Genomic DNA, 23,285 nt, shown 5'->3' with positions numbered 1-23,285 from the left:
GCATGATGATAGAGACTGTATACATGAGCACACCAGAGGCCTAGAGAGGCCCCAGACTCACTCTGATACATGCATGTATATGTGTATTTGTATCCATGTACATGTTCATATGTATATCCATATGTTCACATAGTTAAGTAAATCTTGACAAGTCTTCCCTCCCTCCCTCCTTCCCTCTCTCTTTCCTTTCTCTACTTCTTCCCCTTCTCTTCCCCTCCCCCATACACATACATTCAGGATTTAAATCAATCTTAACAATATTTCTCTGAAGCATTAAGAAATCAATAGGATGGATTGCAAATTTATGTCATAAAGCAGGTGGTATCCATCTTGTGGAAAGAGTCTTAAAACGAAGTGACTTATCTTTCAAGTGAATCTTTATTTTTCATTAATCTGTTTCACAGCGTTAAAAAAATTCCCTTGAGAAGTCAGTCCCAAAATTTATTGACCAGCTGGTTCATTCTGAAGTTCTAACTTTCTAATCAATTTTCTTTTTCATTATGAGACTTTGGAGAAATAAATTTGGTTCTAAATTTTTATCGACCTCTGGGTCAGAGCTTTGTGGCAAATGTCTCTGTTTGACACAGTTGCTCATTCCCTGTCCTCCAACTCCCACACAGCCCTTTGCCGCCCAACTCCCTCAGCTTCTGTCCTAGCAAATGGGGATGTTCTAGGGGCCCCAAAAGGCCCAGCTGTCCAGGCCCTCACTCCACCCAGCCATTTCCCTGGGGATGGGAGGAACTAGGCCATGACTCTGTGTGTGTGTGTGTGTCTGAGCACATATCCATAGTCAAGTCCACCCACTTTAAGAGCTCAGGAGAGCTAATGCCCTTTGGCTTTTCCAGTTACGGATTTGTCTTGACAATGACCCTGGATGACTTACTTCTTGTGAAGATTTACTTCTTGTGGGCCTTATCTAAGGCCCACAGTTGAGATGACGCTGCACCAGAGAGAACAAGAATGGTCTCTAAGAGCCTGGTGCCCGTGGCTCACACCTATAAACCTAGCTACTCATGAGGCTGAGATGCAAGTGGAAAAGTCTGTGAGACTCTTATCTCCAGTAAACTGCTCTGAAAAGGCTAGAAGTGATGCTGTAGCTCAAGTGGTAGAGTGCCTAGCCTTGAGCAGAAGCAGCTCTGGGATAGCATCGAGGCCCTCAGGACCTCAAGACTGGCAAAAAAGAAAAGGCACCAAGAAGGGAATCCATCTGTTTGGAGCACTAGGTAGTGGGCTGTGGTGGAGACAGAGCTAGGGCTCCGGACTGTGTAGGTTTAAATTCTACGTCTCTACCTTAACACTAGATAAGTCACCTGTCTCTTCACCCATGGCCTTCTCTGGCCACCTCCTGGGAGCAGACAAGCTTGTTGGAAGCCAGAGGAGGTCATTTCCACTCATGGGGGCGGGACACATAACAGGGTCAGGACACCCCAGGAAAGCATTTCTTAGCGCTACTCTTCTCTTGGTCTATGTAGAAGTCTCCACTTAGAGGGCTTACTTGAGTGACAGATACTTCAACCAATCCTGAGACCTCTCAGGTCTCAGCCCCTTAGAAATGGCAGGAGCACAGACTGACTGCCTTGTCTTTTCTCTGTAGCTCCCATAATGCCACAGGGAAGGGTATTTAATCCTTCTAAGTATTAAAAAGAATCCTGATTTCATCCCGATAATTTTAAAGGAGGAACCCTGCACAGAGTCAAATCTAAGTGTTTTATAGCTCCTGGGTTGAAGGATGTGGCAGAAAGACTCTCTTACCCCTTGGTACTGTCCATCCCCGGGCCCCAGGCACAGCCTCCCCGCAGACGGCAGGTGGAGGGGTGAGAGGGCTGGAGGAGAAATCTATCCTTTGGCCTCCTTTTCTTTGAAAAGCTTCACCCTCACTATGTTTAGTGAGGAAAGCAGGCATAGGCGTGTGGAACTACTGAGTTGAGAGCCCCCGGGGACTTGCATCCTGAAGGGCTGGGGGAGGAGGCAAGATGGCGCCTCACTTACCTTCCAGGTCACTTGGATGCTCTGGGAGGTGACTGGCTGCAGGGTGACATCCATGGGGGGCCCATCAGGAGCTGGGGTACAGATTAGGCAACAGTGAGTTAGGTATGGGCAGAGGACAGAGTCTGTGACCTTACTGCCTTCCCCACAGGCTGCTGAGGCTGTGAGCGGAGCCAGTGCTTGAGGCCCCCACATTGGCATTGGACTCATCGCCATTGGTGGTTCTGCTTTCTCACTTCCTGATCGCTTAAAAAAATTGCAGTAGGTGTTTCTCTAAATTCCTGTATTACTTTGTTTCATAATAACAAGTAAAAGAAAAGCAAGTGAAAACCTGTCTGAATTTTTTTTTAATTAAAAATCTGTGACTGTGGGGCCCTGGAGGGCTCACACCTGGAACCCTCGCTATTCAGGAAGCTGAGATCTAAAGGTCAGGGTTCAAAGCCAGCCTGGGCACAAAAGAAGCTGGAAGTAGAACAGTAAAGTGGTAGAGTGCCAGTCTTGTGTGAAAAAGCTAAAGGAGAGTGCTCAGGCTCTAAGTTTGAATTCCAGATTGGACACACACAAAGCAAAACAACACCACCACCAAAATCTGTGATTTAAAGGCCATAGAGAGAGCTCTATCTGGAAAAGTATTTAAAAAAAACCCCAAACCCCAAAACCAATCCTCTGCCCTAATCTAAACAGCTCCCAACTGTCCAGGGCCAGACAGAAACACAATCTGTGAGAGCTCTCAGAATTTCTCTCTTGTTGCCACAAAGCCATTGCTGATGTGCAAGGCAGGCGCAGGCCCCTAGTGGGCGCCCGAGTCCCAGGTCCCAGGCTGGGGAGGCAGAGCCAGGCACTCACCTGCCTCTTCTGTGCTGATGGTGAGTTCCTTGCTGGGCTCGCTGCGGCCGATCTTGTTGAAAGAGTACATGCGGATGCTGTACACGGAGGCTGGGTGCAAGTCCACGATATTGGCCTGGTTGATGGTGGGGGATATGTTGCGTGTGGACTGCTTGAAGTCCCAGGAATCTGGAGAGAAGATCCCCCGCCCCTGTTTCATTGGCCCGAGACCAGAACTTGAACTCGGCATCTGATGCTTTTGCTTATTGGTTGGTGCTCTGCTCCCTGAGCCACACCTCCAACCCCAGATTCCCCCCCTCCCAATTCAAAGCACCAGCAAACATGCTCCAGAATCTCAATTTCAGCTTGGATGCCCAAGATGGCAGGGTTATTTCACACAGCCGGCAGAGACAAGGCTCTGACAACTCCTTGGTGGGCATGAGGGGTCTGCCCCATGAACCTGAGGCTTGGGCAAACCCAGGCTTGCCTCTGCCACTGGTCAGCTCATGAGCTAAGGAGTGGACAGGCTTTGCCAAGCTGCTGGCCAGGGCCCCGCTCCCTGCTCCTCTCAGTACCGTGTTCCCCTTTTCCACACCAGCAGGAAAAGGGAAAAGGCTCTGAGCCTTTCAGATCGAGAGTGAGCCTGAACACGAGGGACGGGCGGTCCATTCCAGGGCTCTTGTTCAATGAAATGCAGAACATGGAAAATGCTAGGGAAATGCCGCTCAGGGATACTGGAATTGCAAACAACCTGCATCTCTGGTGAGCCAGCCCACTCATTCAATATAAAGAACAACGCTGCGCCTCTATGGGTGGGTGGGGGTGGGGCTCTGAAGCCAAATGGGAAGCAGTGTGACCGTCAGGGCTGAGCTGTGCCCTTCCAGCACAGAATCATTAGCAGATGCCTTTTCTTTTCTTTTCTTTTCTTTCTTTTTTTTTTTGATGCTCCAAGTTGCTAGTTGTGCTTAAAAAATCTTCCCTAGGTAGGTATGGATGTCACTAGTCAATCTCATTTTTTATGCCTTTTACCCAATAGAAGAGTGTCCCGAAGAAAATTATCTAGTTTAATTCCTTACACGGGAAAGAAAGCCTAACAACTCTAGGCTAGTTTTGAAGAGGATGTATCTTTTTAAAGAAAATCCTATTTCTCCAAATTCTGGTTAACCGATGTGTATGTGTGTGTGCGTATGCCAGTACTTGGACTTGAATTCTGGGCCTAAGCACTGTCCCTTAGCCTTTTTAGTGCTCTACCACTTCAGCCACAGATGCACCTCTGGCTTTTTGGTGACTAATTGGAGATGACTTTCATGGACTTTCCTGCCCAGGCTGGCTTTGAACTGTGATCCTCAGATGTGAGCCTAGCTTCTCTGAGGTCTTCCTGCTTTTACAAACCCCACTCTGCCATGCAGACTTAGCATCTGTGAAAGGCACCAGCCCAGCTCCCATCAGAGGTTCAATTATCTGGTGCCATGAGCCAAAGGAACAAGATGTCAGGCTGCTGGGGCCCAGAAACACATAATTTTCTTTGTGTGTATACACGCTCCTGCCAGCCACTCAGAGTCACTCTATGGTTGCCAGGTAAAACCAGAAACTGCAGGCTATGGACATCTATCCGCTGTGGACATCTCTTTGGTGTTGGGCGGGGGGGGGGGGGGAACAAACTAGCCGTGTGGCGCAGGTGCTCACTTCTGTTTGTGGCATCCTGAGAGCTGGTGCCAGCTCACACATCTTAGCTGATTTGTCCATGTTTATGGGAGAGGGAGAGGGATCAGAACTCATCCATTTTTGATGAGTGCAGGCAGAGGGAGGAGCCTCCTGGGATGTGTCTGAAATCAAAGGGGCCAAGGAGCAGAGGCACTGACATTTCCAGGCACCTGTGAGGTGCCAGGGATTCTGATGGATGATTTAAATATTCACCACTTATTTCCGCACCTCCTATGATATATCCAGGTAGGTGGCCTCTAGGGCATCAAACCATTTCACAGTAGGTTCAATGCCTGCCCTTCTCCTCTTCTCTTAAACTACTCTTTTCTCTTGGAGCCTTAAGGCAAGGCTCTGAGCTGGGCATGGTGGCTCACACCTGTAAACCTAGCTACTCAGGAGGCTGAGATTTGAGGATCAGGGTCTGAAGCCAGCTCAGGCAGGAAAGTCCATGAGGCTTAGGTTCAGTTAACACCAAAAAGCTACAAGTGGAGCTGTGTGGCTCCAGTGGCAGAGCTCCAGCCTGTAGTGAAAAAGCTCAGGAATAGCACCCATTCCCTGAGTTTAAGCCTCCATACTAGCACACGTGTGTGTGTGTGTGTGTGTGTGTGTGTGTGTGTGCATTTGCACGCACACACAATCTGCTCCTGGTTTCAAATGAGGGTCTGTCTTTTGTCCTTTCCTTTGCACTCAGCGTTCCGCTACATGTTGTCATCAATAAATACCCTTTGCCTTCCCTCCCTTGCCTTGCTCAGCTGCCAATCACGGAAAGAGAAGGAAGGGGCATCCTGGGGTACAGTTCCTTCCTCTCTGCTTCTGCCAGAAGTCTGCAGGTGGGTTTGACCTTGGGTTCCCGAGTCAGCTTTGATGCTGGTGTAAAATAGCTCTCCCCAACAACCCTCTCACGTGAATACACCAGAGACAAATCTGGAGGGCTTTAGCTGGCTTTCCAAACTTTACCACTGCTAACTCCAGAACTAGAATAGCTAGACTCAGGAACCCCATTTCTTTCCCCCCCCTTCCTTTCCCTTCCCATCCCTTCCTTTCCCTTCCCAGCTCCCAGCGTACTGAGCTGGCTTTGGTGAATGTTGTCTCTTTTAATATTCCCTTTCATATGAGCCTGGCTTGCTCAGATTAACATATTTCATTAAGGGCTCTCTCTCTCTTTCTTCATCAAAGGGTTTATGATGCAAAATATTCTTAAGAAACGAAGGTTGTGGCTGGGGAGGTGTCGGCTCCTTCTGCTCTGCGCGCTGCTTGCTGAAAGGGGCCTGGGAGTCTGGGTTTTTAAGGAGCTGTGTTCACAGTAGAGTCATAGCCTGGAGCAGAGCCACATCTGGAACATTTAGCTCCAGTGCCGGGGACACAAACCCATTGTGCCTCTCTGATTTTCTCCTTGCACCATGGCTCCAAGACCCCCATGGAATAGAGAAGAGGGTCTTTGGATCATAAGAGCAGCTCTCAGGACACTCACATTCCAGTTGACACAGAAAGCCATGCCACACTGAGCCAGCTCCCCCTTGCCCTGCCACAGAGGCCAGCCCAGCGCCCCCCCTCCCATCACCCCCTAGGCAGGTAGCTGGCGCATGATACACCCTTCTGGGCTTTGAGGCTATCCTCGGAGAAGCCATCCCTGTTTCTTGCTTGGAGAACAGAGGTAGAATGTGGCGTGTGCATTTTTTTTTTAACTGTGCACAGCGTCATCTGATAGATTTGTGTGGACGGCGCAATTTATCATTCAGCATTCATGTATTATTACTCCGCCGCCTGGGGCCGGGAGAAGACAGCGTGAGTGGGGTGGCTTAGAAAGGGCAGACTTGGTAATTTCCCCTTGGAAAATTAGCATGATGAGCAACATGGCAGAGAAGCTGGCAGAGGCACGAGGCAGGGTGGAGAATGGGGTGTGTGTGGAGATGAAGGACAGAGCGTTGGGACATGGGTGTGGTCTGGGACAGGAGGCCGAGGGGAGGGGAATGCCGGCACAGGACAGGGGACCGTGGAAAGTTTCAAGGCCAGGCAATTCTACATACGCGATCACTCCATCGCTGAGAATGAAGTGCCTCCATATCCATTTATAGATAAAGAGGCCAAATGTGTCAAGGACCTGCTGAAAGTCTGACACTTGCTTAGCCCAAATGTTTGGTGTGGGGAATGAACCATGGCTCCAACTCCACAGGTTCCACAGATGGACTGAGGCACGCCCTTTCCCCATTATGTACCCTCAAATCCCTTCTCCCTTCCAATCACCCCGAGATACGCTCCTCTCTTCTCACTTAATGCAGGGAGGGCGTGTGACACTCCATAGTGCTGTGTCAGAGTTCTGCAAGCCTGAGTGTGTGCATGCATGTGCCTCTTGCGTTTTCTTCAACTGCATTGCACATGCCAAGGGCAGCGTTCTGTCTTCTTCTATGTCCTTTTCTTTCTGGGCCATGTGGCTGCTGTGTGATTCTGCGGAAATCACTCTGTGTGTGTGGCTGACTGACAGACACATGTTTCAGCCTGCAAGTCTCCTAGGGCTATAAACTGCCGCATAGGGCACTCGAGTGAGTGGAGAGAGGGCCTTAATATTTCCTCCTCCTCCTCTTCCTCTTCCTCTTCCTCTTCCTCTTCTTCTTCTTCTTCTTCTTCTTCTTCTTCTTCTTCTTCTTCTTCTTCTTCTTCCTCTTCTTCTTCTTCCTCTCTCCTCCTCCTCCTCCTCCTCCTCCTCCTCCTCCTCCTCCTTCTTTTGGTGGAGAGGGATTGGGGCGTAAATGTGCTTAGCCTGCTCATTCAACTGATGCTCTACCACTTAAGCCACACCTTTAGACCTACTTTTTGCAGGTTATTTTTTGAGATGGACTCTAGTAGGCTTTTCTGCCTTGGACGGCTTTGAATCACCATCCTTTTGCTTGAAGCGTAGCTAGGATTCCAGGCGTGAGCCACAGGCACTGGACTTATGTGCATTACCCTTGAGATAGGGTCTTCTTGCTTCCTCACTTGTATCTGGACTGTGATTTGCCTTTTATTTTTGTTTTTTTTTGCTCCCTGCTGTGTCTGGGGTAACAGGCACCCATCACTAGGCCCAGCGTCTTCTGCTGGGATCAGCTCTCACAGATTTTTCTGCACAATTTCTTCCATTTCTAGTCACACTTTGTAAGGGGCCATGATGTCCAAGCCTCTCTGAGAACTCGGTGTTGGTGACCCTTTCTGAGCCAACCAGAAGCCCTCCTTCCCTGTTCCTGCCTCTGCCCTTGAATCTTCCTTTGGCTTTGTGTGTGTTATTGTTTTTGAAACTATTAGCCTCACTATATAGCCTAGGCTGGCCTCAAGCTCACAATCCTCCTCTCTCAGCCTCTCAAGTGCTGGGATTATAGGTGCAATCTCAGTGCCCGGTAACGTGATCCATGACCCTAGGTTAGATTACAGGTTTCTCCCTGGAGTACACAGTATCTTGCTTGGGTTCTGTCTTTCCCTGGTCCTGCAGATGGTGACCCCTGCCTTTCAGCCCTCTAGATCAACACAGTTAGTGTCTACCAGGGACCATGTAGAAGCTTTTCTGATGTCCCCTGGCAGCTGACTGTCACTGGAGTCTAAGCTTCTGAGATCAGAGTTCTTCTTGACAGTCACCTGTATCAGAAGTGATGGAGCAGAGCTGGGAACCAACTGGTGCCTCAGCTCAGACACAAGGCTCCACCCCCTACTCCACCCCCGAGTGCCACTGTAGCTCCCTCAACCCCTTGACAGGCACCACATATGGCTGGCCCTGTGCTGGATGCTGGAAATGCAACAGGGAAGAGGATATGGCCAATCAAGAGGAGGGGACAGCCAGCTGCTGGCTACTTGCTGTCCTGAGTGGAAGAGGAAGAGTCCGGCAAGCGACAGGAGAAAACACAAGGTGAGCGCTATACCGCTGGAGCCACAGCTCCACTTCTGGCTTTTTGGTGCTTCATTGGAAGTACAGGTCTCATGGACTTTCCTGATCAGGCTGGCTTCCAACCATGATCCTCAGACCTCAGCCTCCTGACTGACTGGCAGCCAGCTCCCATGCTTCACTTTTTTTTAATTAAAGAATTTATTAACGTTGATTTTTACATCATATTTTAAATGACAAGTTTAACAAGTGTTCAAGAAGGGAATCTCTATTTACAATCCCTGGGACTTAGTATCTAGAACTTAATCACAATTAGGCTAAGGGTTTGTATGTCATAGAAACCTATTAATTTATGAAGTAAAACATTATGTCTATAGAGTCATAGGTTTTTATGTCTATGTAGTTATGTTTCTATTTCCATTACCAGGTCCATAGCATTGGGTATGCAGATTCCCATGCTTCATTTTAAGTTGAGCTTTGAGATGGCTCATGACATCCAATTCACGAGATACACGAGGATCCAGTTGTCTTTCCACTCAGGCCTCAAAGCCCTGCCAGTGATGCCCTGTTTCTCTGCCTTGCACTACTCCTGCGTCTCAGGCTCATGCTGACCACTGTGCCTGCTGCTCCACAGCGCCTCCCCATGGCGGGGAAGCTCTGAGAGCGCCTCAGAAGCGGGGCGCCTAGCCTGAGCTTTCATTTTTGGGAAGGCCAGCTCTCTGACCCCTAACACCGCACTGTCCCAATCCAGGAGCCCAACAGATGACCCTCCAAACCCAGGATGCCCCCGTGGAGATGGCTCACGGCCCTGGACTCAGTTTCTTTCTATGAGACACCTTCAGAGACGGGGCAATCCTGGAAAGAAGGGCTGACATCCTTCTCCAGCGGCTGAGCGTCCTGAGGTCGGCACCCCGCCTTTCCAGCCGGGCTACAGCCGCTCTCTCTCGGAAGCCACAGGTCCTTGTGCCCTGGAGGGAATCTTGTGTGTCTGCCTTGGATGGACACTGCCCAGGGCTGCCCAACCCGCAGTAGTGCCTGCAGGGTTCATGCCACAGGGGGCCACTGTCAGCCAAACCCTCGCCATCCGATCCTGTACCTACCCGATTTGTTCTTGTATTCAATGTCGAAGCCCGTGATGATGCTGTTCCCATCGAACCGCTGGGTCCAGCGCAGGTTCATGCTCCGGGCCTTCACCTCCCGGATCTCCAGCTCTGGAGGGTCAGGAGGCTCTGGACACAGCAGGGGAGGGACAGACATAAGGTCAGCAGCAGGGATGGGGCCTCTCATTTGGCCCTGGGAGTTGATGTCATCTGTGTGCAGGAGCCCAGAGCCAGGGTGGGTGTGGCAGCCTGCTCACCTCATCCTGCAGATTCCCTGACTACCTTTCTGTTCCTTCCCACACCTCCAGGAGGGGGGCCCAGGATCCTGGCTCCACCCACTTCCCCCAACCTGCAGGGCCCTACAGCTGCTAGTCTAAGCCTGGCTGCAAAGGTCCAAGCTCCCATTGGGTGATCCAGAGGTGAGAAGTGGTCAGGTGGAGTACGGGGTGAGGTGGACCTATGGACGAACCTTGCACAGTGAGCTGGATCAAGCCCCTGTCTTCCCCGTACGAGTTGATGGCATGGCAGCTGAAGAACACAGAGTCCCCACGGTCAGCTGGCTTGAGCTGGGAGGCGGCCAGCAGGGGCAGGAGAGGGGAAGAAATGGGGACAGTCTTTTAGAGCTGGTCAACAGAAAGGGGGCATTTCCAGTGGCATCAGCAAACCATCTCTTCTGGGAGGGAAGCCATGAGGGGCTCTGTCCAGGGCTTCTCCTCGAGGAACCCAGGGGTGGGAGGGGGAGCTGTCCATGCAGGAAGTGAGGAGTTGAGGGGTCCAGGAGGGCAGGGGGGAGGTGACTGGGGTCTCAGGAGGAAGAACAGAGCCAACGAGTTCCAGAAGGGAAGAGAGGCTGGGGTGCCCATAGCTGGACAGCCGTGGCTGTCAGAAAGGAGACAGGGTGCCACTCATTCTCCTGCTGGAGGGGAATGGGTGGGGAAGAGGCAGGAACTTTGGGGGGTGGGGAAGGAGCTCCCCGTCTCCCCCTGTTTTAGTGGCCCTGGGATGGCAGCTTCCCGACAGTTCAGGCTCTCACCTTCAGCGTGGAGACCACCTCGTCACCATTGTCCTTGGTGGCAATGGCGTACCGCATGACCCTGTCGGGGTCAATGACGGTGTCCCCCTTTTCCCAGCGGATGATGATGGGCCGCTCCCCGCGCGCCGTGCAGTTCAGCTCCTTGGCGTGGCCCTTGATGGCGATGGTGGTGTTGGGGTGGGAGGTGATCATGGCTGGTACTGGAGAGGGGAGAGGCGGGGTCTGTGAGGGCTCAAGGCCAGCTGGGGAGAGGGGCAAAGGCGTAGAAACCACGCCCTCAGCTGTCCCCACTTCCTGCAGAGCTCCTCCGCCCGTGGAGAGGGTTGGACAAGGCTGGGTGAGAGCCCGGAAGAGGGGACTCTGCCCTGCTCCTCTTCTGCATCGTGTGCAGGGCAGTCTCTCCTCTCCTCTCATCATTCTTTCTTTGGGCCTTTTGGATCAAAAGGTATCAGATTTCCCTCCCTCCCTCCCTCCCTCCCTCTCTTCCCTTCTCCCTCCTCCCTTCCTTCCTTCCTTCATTTTTCTTTTCTTTTCTCTTTGGAACTGGGCCTGCGTGTTCCCTCTTAGCCTTTTTTACTCAAAGCTGGCACTCTACTACTTGAGCCACAGCTCCACTTCTGGCTTTCTGGGGATAAGAGTCTCACAGACCTTTCTGTCCGGAGGTGGCTTTGAACCGTGATCCTTAGATCTCATCCTCTTCAGTAACTATGATTACAGGTGTAAACCATTAACATCCAGCCAGATTATTTTTAAACATATATATATATATATATATATGAAGTTACAAAGGAAATGGGTAATGTTAAGATATGTTTATGCCAAGCATTAAGCACAGTTAAAAAAGAAAATTGGATATGGATATTTTTTTATCCCATATCAATACGTGCTCCATTACTCTTTATGAAATAAGATCTGGCGGAGCCTCGTAATTACTGTCTTCCGTTACCAGGCTTTTGTGTTAGCGATGTGATGCTTACCTAGGATATTTTGAGATACCTGCAACCAGTATGACATGAACTATCTGGGGGTTTTCTATTGGTGACAGTCACACAGACTGCTGTGGTGCGTGGCTTCCATTCATGGGGAGAGGGAAATATTGCATTTCAGCTAGAGGTTAGTGAGACATGATTCATGCGAGTTCACGTGTCTTGTTGAATCGGATCTGCAGAATTCCCCGGGGTAGCCTCTGGACTTGGGATTCGGAATCCGCTCAGAAGCCAGAACCTGGTGAGGCTGGTTTATCAGTCCTAGTCTTACCAGGAGAATAACCACAGACAGCCCTGCATGGTGTCATGGCCACCAGAGTTCTCTTTACTCTGACACTGACCCCAGGACATCACTAAGAAGCAGCCAAGGACCCTGTCCTACTGCCCCTCGTTCTCCTCTGGACCTGGGCGCATTGGCCGCTATTACTTTCCTCCTCCTTCTCCTTCTTCTCCTCCTCCTCCTTCTTCTCCTCCTCTGGAGGGGGCATTAGGCTGGTGTGGGAGCCCATGAAATCTTGTCCCTTTCTGCTGTGTTGATTTAGCTAGCACAGAGTGCTGAGCACATCACAAGGTGTCTTGACTGGCTGGGGTGGAGAGTGGGGGGCACTTGAGATTCAGGTCCCCCAGGATCGCCTCTTGGGTGGTGTAGGGTAGGTGGACACTGGCAGGCGTGAATGAGCAGGAGATCTCCTGAAGGTCCGCAGACTTGGGACTAGGGCTATCTGGGAAGGCAGAGCCCACCCGTCCATTCATGGCCATGAGAACTACGACAGTGCCAGGCCGTGTGTGGAATCTCAGACAATAGTAGAGAGAAGGAACCTGGTTTCTGGTGTCAAGGAGCTCCACAAACCAGCTGCTGCTTCCAGGATCACTAGCACAGTGCTGGGAGGAGGGCAGCAGGTTCCACCTGGGGTCTGGGATGGGGAGGCCTGAGGTGGGAGAGGACAGAGGTGAGGGCGTCGGGCCAGGGGGCTGGCTCCTCAGCAGCCATCCCCAGGGCAGGTTCAGGAAAGTGACCCTAGGTAGGTGAAAGACTGGCCTTGACCTTTCCTTAACTACCTTGCCAGGAAAGAAACCACACAGGTGTCCAGTGGCCTTGTCCCAGGAGGGGCGTCCAAGTGGCAGATGGCGCAGAATTGGCTGCAAGAACCACGCCCCTCCTAGGGACGGAGCCCTGTTCACACTGGGTCTGCAGCGCCCAGCAGTCACCAAGGCCCCATCACTGGCTCCCTTGTGCCACAGAGCCAAAGGGTTCTGTCTTCTCTCTCCTCAAAATGGGGTCCGTGCTCCCATCCCCTGCACCCACATCTGCCCCATTCCCATAGGCACAGGAAATCCCTTCTCTCCCCCTCCAGTGGCTTTGGGCTCTCCTGCCTGGCTGTCTCTGAAGGATGCTCCTCAGATCTCAGCCCCCTGAGTAGTTAGGATTATAGGCTCTGTGGGGACATCGGGCTTGTTTTGGAGAAAGGAAGGAAGCGGAGCTGTGGCTGTGCAGTGGGTGAGGTGAGACGCCAGCCAGTGTGAGTAGTGTCAGTGAGAGGAAGGGCAGCTCTGGCACCCTCACTCTACACCACAGGCCAGTCTCCGCTGCTGTCATGCCATCTGGGGTTTGGTGCTGGGCTGGCCCTCGCCCCAGGCCCCTGCACACTCCCCAGCATCCAGCTCATCAAATAATGAAGCAGATAAATTTTATAATGCACGGCATTACACTAGGATATACAATAAAACACAAAAAACAAATAACGAGGTGCAAGCTATAATGAAGAAAAAGCCTGCAGTCAGAGACATCGGCGAATGAATTATTGACTAAGGTTTTACACTCTCAAGGATGTGTGCGGGAATATTTTTTTCCCATCAAAGATTTGCATAATTCACTCGTTGAGACCTGGCTGGAATATAGAGTGGGATTTTTACATCAACATGTCGAGCCTTGCATGGCAGACGCCTTTGGTTTGGGAGGTGCTGGGGGCAGGGTAGGGGCAAAGGGCTGCTCTGCTCTTGGTTCAAGGAGTGACCAGGCCACCATGGTTCTAGGGATCCAGGTGGGAAGGGGGTAGTGTGATCCTGAGTGTGTGTGTGTGTGTGTGTGTGTGTGTGTGTGTGTGTCTGTCTGTCTGTCTTTTGGGACAAGGTTGGCCTCATGGGTCAGTCTAGGAGTGAAAGGGCCTTGTGTCCATCACAGCTCTGTGCCAGGGTGAGGCTTTTGCAGCCATGCCTGTTCTACCTCCAACCAGGCCTGGGGAGCCCATCGAGGGCCTGGGTGGGGAAGCAGAAAGCTTCCTGGGGCCCGACAGGTCCTGGCTTTAGTTCTGCTACCAGCTATTTGGCCTGTATCAGACTGACTTCTTGGCACCCCACAACACAGCTGTGGGGAGAATAAAATGAATGCCTATTTGAGTTTTCCAAAAAAAAAAAAAAAAGGAAAGAAGAGTGTAAAATACCTCATGACCATTTTTACAATGATTACACGCTAATATTTTAGATCTATTGAGTAGAATATGTAACTTTGTACTAGAGGGATCCTTCCTTTGCAGTCTACCCTGAAAGATGACAGAATGCCAGGCACTGTGGCACACACCTATAGCTCCAGCTACTTGAGAAGCTCAGATGGGAGATCACCGGAAGCCAGCCTGGGTAGCACAGTGAGATTTCATCTCCAACGGACCCAAGGAAGAGAAGATGCAAGAGGGTGTTACCCCCCACCCAGAGCTATTCTGCTGCTGGTGGGTGTCAGGACCGCAGCGGGGAGACTTGACCCCAAGTCTGTCGGACTCTGTGTCACAGCCTGGCAGCCCAGGTAGCACGGGGTCATTGTCTAGTGCTGATCTGAGCAGGGACGGCTGCCCGCATCTATGGGAAAAGACTCATGAGCGCCTAGGACAGATGGCAAACCCTGCAGCCTGCCGTGGGAGGGCTTCTTGTTCCTGATCCCTCGGGGCCATCTTGGCAAGCGGGGCCAGCACAGGACACGTGGGCCTGGCCAGCGGAGAGCTGGGCCCTCCAGGGGCACAGGCTGAGGGGAGAAGAAATCAATTTCAGAAACAAGACTGTTGTCAGAGTCGTGTGTAGCTGGTTCCTGTCTGTGAAATCACTCGCAGGCCCTGCCCTGCCCAGCTGCTATTTACATTTTAATTCGACGTGAGAGGCTGTTAGGTTCTTAAAGCACCAGGAAACAGCGCTGCAGCCTCACAGCCCCCAGTACCCCCACACTCACCCCAGGCTCAGGGTGGGGAGTTCACGGGTTCCCCTGCATCTACGTTCCTCAGTTTCCCCCTTCTTTGGGAGGGTATCTCTTCATTTTGCAAAGCACTGATGAATTCTTTGCAGGGAAGCCTCCATCTTGTTAAGGAGGCAGCCTGATATCTGCTCCCCACAATCACCCACGAGGAAACGGGAGGTCAGAGAGGTTAAGTGGCTTGTCTGACATCACAGCTGATGAGTTCCCTGCCCCCTGCCCCCCAGAACCGCCCTGGCTCCCAGTGCCCAGACAGTTCTCCCGTGCCTCTACCCCTAGTGCTAGCCTGCTGGCGTGGCCACTGGTCTGTGGATGGTCTAGAAGGAGGCGGAAAGGTGGAGTAGGGCTGGGTGGGTGGGGATGAGGGACCAGGCTGGGCTAGGAGCAGAGGAGGGGGCTGTGAGCCAGGTCTGCTGGCTCCCCTCCTTTCCCCCTCCCCTTGGTGATGGGAGCTCAGCTGGTGTTTGTGACAGTCCCCAAGCCACCAGGGAATGGGACATACAAGGAGAGGGTGCAGGAGGGGGAAGCCATGAGAGGAGAGTGGCTGTCATAAAGGAGTGTCAGGCAGGTGAGAGGGAGAAGCCACCTTCAGGGGGAGCGGCTGTGCCATCACAGCACACAGTAGGCTTTCTATGGGCTGACTATATACCAGGTGCTGCCCTGAGTTCATACTCACAGATGGGGAAACCAAGGCCACAAAAGCCATCGGAAGGACCTGACACTGGGCAGGGGAGGACACCAGACAGAGGGTCAGGTGCCTGGGAAATGGGGGTGCCAGAGCTGAGCTTCAGGATGATGGGGTGGGGGGGGAGTGATACAGTCTGGTCTTTTCCTCGGTCTCACATGGTATAGCCTGCAGCCACCAGGATTGCTGGGAGACAAAGCCACAGTATTCTTTACCAGGGCTTTTGTTTTTTTAGGAAGTCCTTCAGGTAGTCTAACTGAGATCTCTCTAGGAGTCTCACAGAGCTTTCAGTAAAAGTGAAAATGGGCAGCAGCTGGGGTTGTTCTCTCTTACTTGCCCTCTGGAAGACCGTCAGCATGTACCCTGCACCCCCAGAACTGGTGAGCCCTCCTTGTCAGGAGCAGGCAGCTTTCTCTCTCAGGGGCTCCTTTTGTTTCTGAAAGGATTATAGGGAGCTGAGAGGTAAGGGGTCCCCCCTCCTTTCTTCCTCATCCCCCTGCCTCCAAAGACTTACGTTTCTGCTTCTTGTTAACAAGCTTCTGACAAGAACCCAGGCCCTGTTTGGCATTGTGAGATAAGCCGCCACAAAGGGGCATTGTTGGCACATGGGTGGGGCGTTGGGCCCCCAGGGAGTGGATGGGAGCAGCTTTGCTCAGCTCAGGTGGCAGCCACGCCAGGCTGCCTCTTGGGAAAGGCTTGGGGAGTGGGGGGGTCTGGTGCCCGCTTTGCTCTTAAAGAGCCAGGCCTCTGCATTGTTCATAGGCTCCCACCCACCTGGGCGTATTGTGTCCGTTAATTAATTGCTGTGTGATGAATTCACATCGTGTGGCAGCAGCAGCCTGGGCTCTGAAAGCTACTAGAGAGGTGTCTGGGGAGCCAGATCCCCAGAACCCCGGCAGTCCATTGTCCCACAACAGTTTGTGGGGAGGTTGGATCGAGGGTCGTGGAAAATGGCAGGCCTTGCAGACTTGGCCCACAGGCCTTTGTGCTGCAGGATGGACTTGCCAGACCTTAAGATGCCTGGCTCTCAAATGGGGTCCATCACCTCTACCCCCTTGATGAGGAGTGCCAGGGTTGGGGGGGACATGTTCTCAAAGGACGCCGGCACTGTGCTTCCACTTGCCTCTGGCCTGCCACTCGCTTGTGAACATCGGAAAAATGATAGTAATAATAATAGCTAACGTTTATTGAATGTTTATTATGTGCCTGCACTGTGGTTAATGCTTTCTGAGAATTAGCTCATTAAGCTCCCTGCCCATACAGCCTGTGGATGCGGGAAGTTTTAAAGGTAAGATTCTATGAACATGGAGATTGTCTCTGAAGCAGGAGAATACAAGGCCATCTTTCTTTGTGTCCCCCAGAGGTTCATGTATTAGGATTTAATCCTCCACTGTGAGGTTTCACGAGGGCATGGGGTACACGCCTCCATTCCTAGCTACTCAGGAGGCAGAGCTGAGTGTAAGACCTTATCTGAACAACACAGAAAACAAACCACAAATGAAGAGCAAAAGAAACTGTGATTGCCTATGGGGCACAAGGCTCTGAGTTCAAATCCTTGTAACTTAATCTGACCATGGTGTTTAGAGGTGAGACTCTGGGGTGGTGGGGGGTAATTGTATCTTAAAAAGATGGTTGGAATGGAATCCCTGTATACTGAGATGGAGCACACATGCATACACACACATATGCACACACACACATCCTCTTTTCCTCCCCCTGTAATATCTTGCCTGGAAGCAGGAGCCAAAATAAACGCCCATTCCTTAAGATGCCTCCGACCTGCAGTATTCTGTTATTATCGATAGGAAGTGGATCAGATGCATAGCGGGCACACAGGCCGTTCACGAAGCACATGCTTGCTGCTTGGCTGGTGAAAGCATTTGTTCTGTCCTAATGTTTCTCTCAGTCGTGCCTGGGGGAGCAGCTCTGGGCTTCCCTGACTTGGGGCAGGGTCTGGGGGTCTGCTCAGCCCTCTGCCTGCCTGTAACTCCTTACTTACTACATGGAGCCCCCCTCCCCCAGTGGTAGCCCTGGTCTTTCTGTAGGGCGGACTGACTGGTGCCTTTACGTTGGTTGGTGTGTGGAATACCCATCAGGCTGTTCTCTATCACCTGATCTGCCCTGAATGATACCTGGACGGCCAGAACCATCTGGAAACATCAGTGCTGTAGCCATGGGAGCTGCACAGGCCAGGGAGAGGGAGTGCAGGGCTGGCAAGTAGAGATCATGTCAAGGCTCTGAGAAGGACAGAAGGGCCTGACCAGGCCCCTTGGGGACGGACACTGAAACTGGGACTAGAAATAGCATGGGTAGGCCCATCCTTCCTCTGGTGGGCTTGAGTCGTTATGGCGATGAGAGGATGTGGGCCTGGACGGTGGGGACTGGTCCACATGGAGACCATTAGAGTCTGCACTGAAACTCCTGTGAAGAGGACCCACTGGGGAAAGTTTGGGTGTGCCTTGGATTTCTCCAGTGATCCCGTGGGCATCGCCAGCTCAGAGAATCTCCTGACCCACAGAAACAACAGAGAGACAGCTTTTGAAGGGCAGGGCCAGGGATTGGCATCCGGCCCCCCTCAGGTCTTCATTGGGTCTATGGAACAGGACCCACTGTCAAGCTCTGTCAATAATTGTGGGTGAGGGAAAGTGACCGAAGTAAACTGAGTCCCAGGAAGTGTATGTACAGGTCCTGATTTTCTAGAGGGACCATGGGAATCCTGGTACGAGAAGCATCACTGATGGTCGGGGCAGGGGGGGGGGATCAGGGCTGCCCACCTGCCTGCCACCTAAGTGAACTGCTTGTTTTGCCCTCCCCCACCTCCAAGCGGGGGCTGGCCTGCCCGGAGCTCAGGGAGAGCTGTTCACTCTTTGCTCCTCTAAGGAGGCTGCCTGCGGAGCCTGGCCTGGTAAGAGGACGTGGCCGCCTCTCTCCCTGCCTCTGTTTGATGAAGCAGGAGACAAGTGTTGCTCCTTATTCTATGAAGTCTAGAAATCAATAAGGCCAGAGAGCCGGCTGGATAATCATCGCTGTGGAAATCATCCCGGCTCTCTCCCTCTCCCCTCCCCTTCCTCCTCCTCCCAGCAGCCCTGGCGCTTTCTCCCTGGGCTGCAGAGAAGATGTCCTGGGAGGCCAGGCTGGGCAGGGATCCTTACAGACATCTTGAGCCGAACAGGTGAGATTGAAAATGAATATAACCTGAGAGGGGAAAGCTGATAATGGAGCGTCCCCTAAACTTCACAGTAATGGGAGGGACTCTGACTGTTTCCTGGCGTCAGACCCTGGGTGGCACCCACCACTGCCCTGTCCCTGTCTCCTGCATTTCTTGCAGGTCGGGGAGGGCTCTATCCTTCCCCTTCCTGGCATTAGGGAGTCCCTAGGGCCAAGAGCTGAGGGTAGTTTGTGATGGCAGCTGTGATTAGAGCAGCCCCACAGGCTGGGGTGGCTGGCGGGGGGAGGGGGGTCAGACAGCCTGTCACTCCCAGGAAACAAATGCCAAGTGGGTGAAGGAAGGCCTGGGCTGAGATGGTGCCAGGGGCAGGAATTCCCACTCTAGGAGAGGCAGATGGGTCTCAGCCCCCAGGTAATTCCTGTCTGGCGAGGAGACTGGACCTGACTCCTGGGACCACACAGGGACATTTTGCGCCGGTCGCTTGACCTTTCTGTGCCTCAGTTTTTGCTTGTCCTGAGAGGAGCCTTATAGGCATGAAGCTGTGTGCCCTTGTGCCATCTGCCTGCCCTGCCCAAAGCTTTCCTTCCAGTTAGGGGGCAGCTGGTGATAGGGTGCATCCAGAGCAAGAAAAACTGAAACAGGCCTAGGATGCCCCAGGATTCGGGCAAGAAATCCCCTGGGTATCTAGAGTGTGGTTAGGAAAGGGATTTGTGGGCCCCGGGTGGCCAGTTTCCCGTGGGAATGGTCCCTAGTCTTCTGGGCCAGTGGGAGGGGCGGATGGATTTTGTATCTGAGACTCCAACCCCAGCAGGCAGGAGGGGTCGCCTCGCCTAGGGCTAGGTTCAGTCCATCCCCTAGAATTAGGTTCTGTCTCCTCTGCCCCATCTTCCTGGGTCTGAAGGAGGGTGCGAGCTGGCTGAGAGCTGGAAAAACTCAATTTAATCGATCTGACATTTTGCTAAACAAACACATCAAAACTCAAGCCAAACAAAGGGCTCTTGTGGGTTTAATTGGCCATGGGCTTTATCTGTGGCTCAATCATTGGGCCTTTGGGGTGGAACAGGAGAGTCTAGAGGTGGTAATAAACTTGTCGAATCAGGCAACCTGCTGGACAGGGGCTAGCTGAGTCCTGAGAGGCACTGAGGCCTATGGGTGGTTGGCCTTGCACTGGGCTCTTGCTGAAGAATTCCCTTTGAAGACGCTTTATTTGCTCCGCATGTGTCTGTTGGGGGAGGAATTATCTCCTCCCTCTTTTAGTCATCTCATCATCATCAGCAGCAGCAGCAGCATCACCTCTCTCCTTTTAATTTTAGAAGGTAGCTAAAAGGTATTTTCTTTTTTCTTCAGCTCATCATGTTTATTTTCCACTAAGTTCTAGAAGGTTATCTGGTGTCCTGAAAAGGCATGGCTTCTCAGAGCTGGAAAGGACCTTGGATAGGATACTAGTTGAGATGAATTCTTATTGTACAGATGAGGAAACCGAGGCCTGGAGAAAGGCAGGGGTACCCAGCCAGTTCCCCACAGGGGCAAGGCCAGCGTCATTCTCTATAGATTTCCCATCTGGACACGTTTCCTCACAGGCAGGGTATGAGGAGAGCTCTGTCAATGGTAAAGTTTGCCTGGGAGAGGTGGGGCGAGGCTGTTTGCTCAGGCACTTAGGAGCCCAGCCACGTGGAGACTGGGGGTCAGGGAGGGCTGGGGTCAGGGGGGCCTGAGGGATTGTCATCAGCAATATCCAAGGACTTACCCCATCCCTTGCCTGCTCTAGTAAACCCACCACTGCCTGAGCCTGGGATGGCCTAGTGTCAACAGGCCTGAGGTAAGGATGCAGGCCTGGGGGAAACTGGCCTGAGAGTCAGAGGGCTGAGTGAGAAAATCAGCCCTCAGTGGAGGCCTTACTGGATTAGCTGGGGACCCAGACCACAAAGAGGCAGCAGTGCAAAGTGATTTCCACCCTCTCAGGTAGCAGCCATACTCTTCTTCCCTTACTGGCGAACACTGAGCGCCAGGCACCTTGAACTCTATGGCTCACACCGGTGGTGCCCTGGCTCTGGAAGACAGACTAGTTATAGGATTCTCTGGACACAAGACTTGTTATATGATTCTCAGCCTTCATAGTTACATGAACCAAGGTACCTAGTAAATCTCTCTACCCATTCATCTATCTATCTATCTATCTATCTATCTATCTATCTATCTATCTATCTGTATCTCCCATCAGTTCTGCCTCGTTATACATCTTCTTGGTTCCCTTCCACTGGAGCACTCTAATGTAGGCTCTGAGGAGAGGTCTGCACAAGAGTTCTCCAAGAACCAACTTTGGAATCTCAACCCCAACCAGTGCCCAGGACGCCTGATGTGCAGCCTGGTGTTAAAAATAAGTTCAACCTAGGATGTACACCCATCTGGCTCCCCAAGGCCACAGCATCTCACGTTCATCCTACCTGTCTGCCTCTATGCCAGATACCCTCAATCCTCACTCACCATGCTGGCCTTCACCGGAGACCTTGTTTGTGTTCTTTCTGCAGCTCAGAATTGGCCAGATCTCACCTCTCCTATCTCTTGTCACAATCCTTCTCTGGCCTTCACCAGAGACCTTGTTTGTGTTCTTTCTGCAGCTCAGAATTGGCCAGATCTCACCTCTCCTATCTCTTGTCACAATCCTTCTCATCTTTCAAACTCTAGGCAGAGAACATTGCTTTTGTGTTTTTTTTTTTTCCTGATAGCCTTTGCTCACTCTCAGTTAAATTGATGACTTCACCCCTGATCCTTGGCTTGTAGATTTCTAAGGCATGGATCCTTTCACGAACTAGAGCTAGTGTGTGTCTATTTCTTCATGATTTTTCAATTCCCTGAGAACACCAACTCTTATCTTACTCATCGCCAGGATTCTAGCGCTTTAAATGAACAATTACTAACAAGTATCGGATAGCTGTTTTGTGCCAAGTGCTGGATTGGATGCTGTAGGTAGCAGTCTCATTTGCACCTTACCAGTGACAATGGGGGAGGGGGATGTTGTGATAAAGCTGTCCTGGGCCAGAAACATCTTGCGTTGTAAAGGCACGGAAGGTACTTAAGCCAGTATGCCACGTGGAGTGGGGAGGGAGAATGGAATGTGAGGATTTTATGGCTGTATCTGGGAACTAGCTACTGATGTCCACGTGGGAACCCTGGGGAGTGCAGGTTTGATGTTCCTTGCCATGTGGCATTTGAGGGCTAATCTATTGGGCCATAGTTCAGCAGCTCGAGAAAAGATCAACGTTTGAAACTCGAATTATAGCCTCAGCAAATGTGTTGGCTTGCTGCACCACTGTAAAGTTGGAAAGCCAGCAAGTTGGAGGGCTTGTTGACTCATATCTAGGAGCTGTCAAGTGGCACCACTGAGATTTGAACCCAGTCCTGCCCAGTTAGCGCTGGAAGCCGTTAGGCTCCATGGTGTAAATCAATAGCCCCTCCTTGGTTGAGTTCTGGATGGCTCTGTCACCTCCTGCTGCCTGGGGGAGGCTCCTTTCTTTCTTCTGCGTGGGGTCTGTGGCAGGCAGGTCGGTGTGAGGAGGGCTGTGGAGGAGCTGTATGAGGGTCAAATAGTTCCTGGTCTGGGGGAGATAGGCGGGCAGGCTGGGCATGGGTGACAGGCCGGGTGGGCCTGCTAGGTGAGCAGGAAAAGGGGACTCAGAAGTATTTGTGAGAGTGGGTGGAAGAGGGCCTGTGTGTGCACACGCCTTGCTGGGAAGAGAAGCAAAGAGACCTGCTGCTGCAATTAGGACAGGAGGGAGGGGGAAGGAGGGAGGGGGAAAGAGACAAGGAGGAAAGGGGGAAAGGGAGGAGAGAGACTAGAAGAAGGAAAGAAGGAAGGCAAGGAGGAAGGGGGGAGGTAGGAGAGGAAAGGAAGGAGGAGGAAGGAAGGAATGGATGGAGGGAGGGGCTGAAGGAGGGTGGGGAAAAGGAAGGAGGGAGGAGGAAGGAAGGGGAAAGTAGGGAGGGAGGGATAGAGGGAGAGAAGGGGCAGGGGAGAGTCTGACCTGACCCAGGAGGGCTGTGAGGGGACTCCCATCATCCTCTGGGGTGAGAGTCTGTGTACACACGGTCACATGGCTGAATCTTTAACTTAGACAGGTAGCCGAAGGAAGGAATCAGAGAGGCGATGGGGCAACTACAGGCAGAGGGGAGCTAAGGGCGGCTCTGGAGGAGGCCCCTCCTCCCCACCCCTCCCCAGCAGGGTTAGGCCGAGGGATGTAGATCAATTGCTTGGTTTCGTTAAGGCTTTTGGCGGGTGTGAGAGGAGCAGTTCCCCAGGGTGGAGATTCCCTGGGATCCCTGAGCATCCATCCATCTCTGGGGCTTCCCTGTCTGTGCAGAGCTGACACACCGGCTTTGGCAGGTGATGAAGATGCCAGGGTTGTTGGGGGAAAGATGCAGGGTGGGCCATGCCCCTATCCTGCCACAGCGCTCCTGGGCCTGTCCTGGGGGCACAGCTGCAGCTGTGCCACTCAGGTGCCACACTGGGGCCTTTATGTGCACGTATCATGGCACTGACCAAAGCAGAGCCCTCATCCTGGGGTCACTCTCCTCTTTTGTGTGCCAATACTGGGGCTTGAACCCCAGGGCCTCGGTGCTGTCCCTTAGCTTTTTCACTCAAGACTGGCACTCTACCACTTGAGCCACAGCTTCACATCTGGCTTTTTGCTGGGTAACTCCACGGGACTATTGAGAGG

General features: G+C 52.2%; 1 protein-coding gene across 1 annotated transcript in view; it reads right to left on the bottom strand.

The window, feature by feature from the left end:
• Dscaml1 (DS cell adhesion molecule like 1) overlaps nucleotides 1–23,285 on the bottom strand; it is a 232,804-nt gene that overhangs the window by 27,933 nt on the left and 181,586 nt on the right. The window contains exons 12-16 of the mRNA XM_090319324.1: nucleotides 10,496–10,695; nucleotides 9,932–10,028; nucleotides 9,463–9,591; nucleotides 2,833–3,000; nucleotides 1,990–2,060 (exon numbers count right to left, since the gene is read on the bottom strand). Coding sequence (XP_090175450.1) covers nucleotides 1,990–2,060; nucleotides 2,833–3,000; nucleotides 9,463–9,591; nucleotides 9,932–10,028; nucleotides 10,496–10,695 — 665 coding nt within the window. The remainder of the gene's footprint in view (nucleotides 1–1,989; nucleotides 2,061–2,832; nucleotides 3,001–9,462; nucleotides 9,592–9,931; nucleotides 10,029–10,495; nucleotides 10,696–23,285) is intronic.

The sequence above is a fragment of the Megascapheus bottae genome, chromosome 27 (genome assembly GCF_031878675.1).
Source record: "Megascapheus bottae isolate mThoBot1 chromosome 27, mThoBot2.hap1, whole genome shotgun sequence".
Lineage (NCBI taxonomy): Eukaryota > Metazoa > Chordata > Mammalia > Rodentia > Geomyidae > Megascapheus > Megascapheus bottae.
Note: the sequence above shows the minus strand (reverse complement) of the source record. Positions and strands in the feature narration are given on the sequence as shown.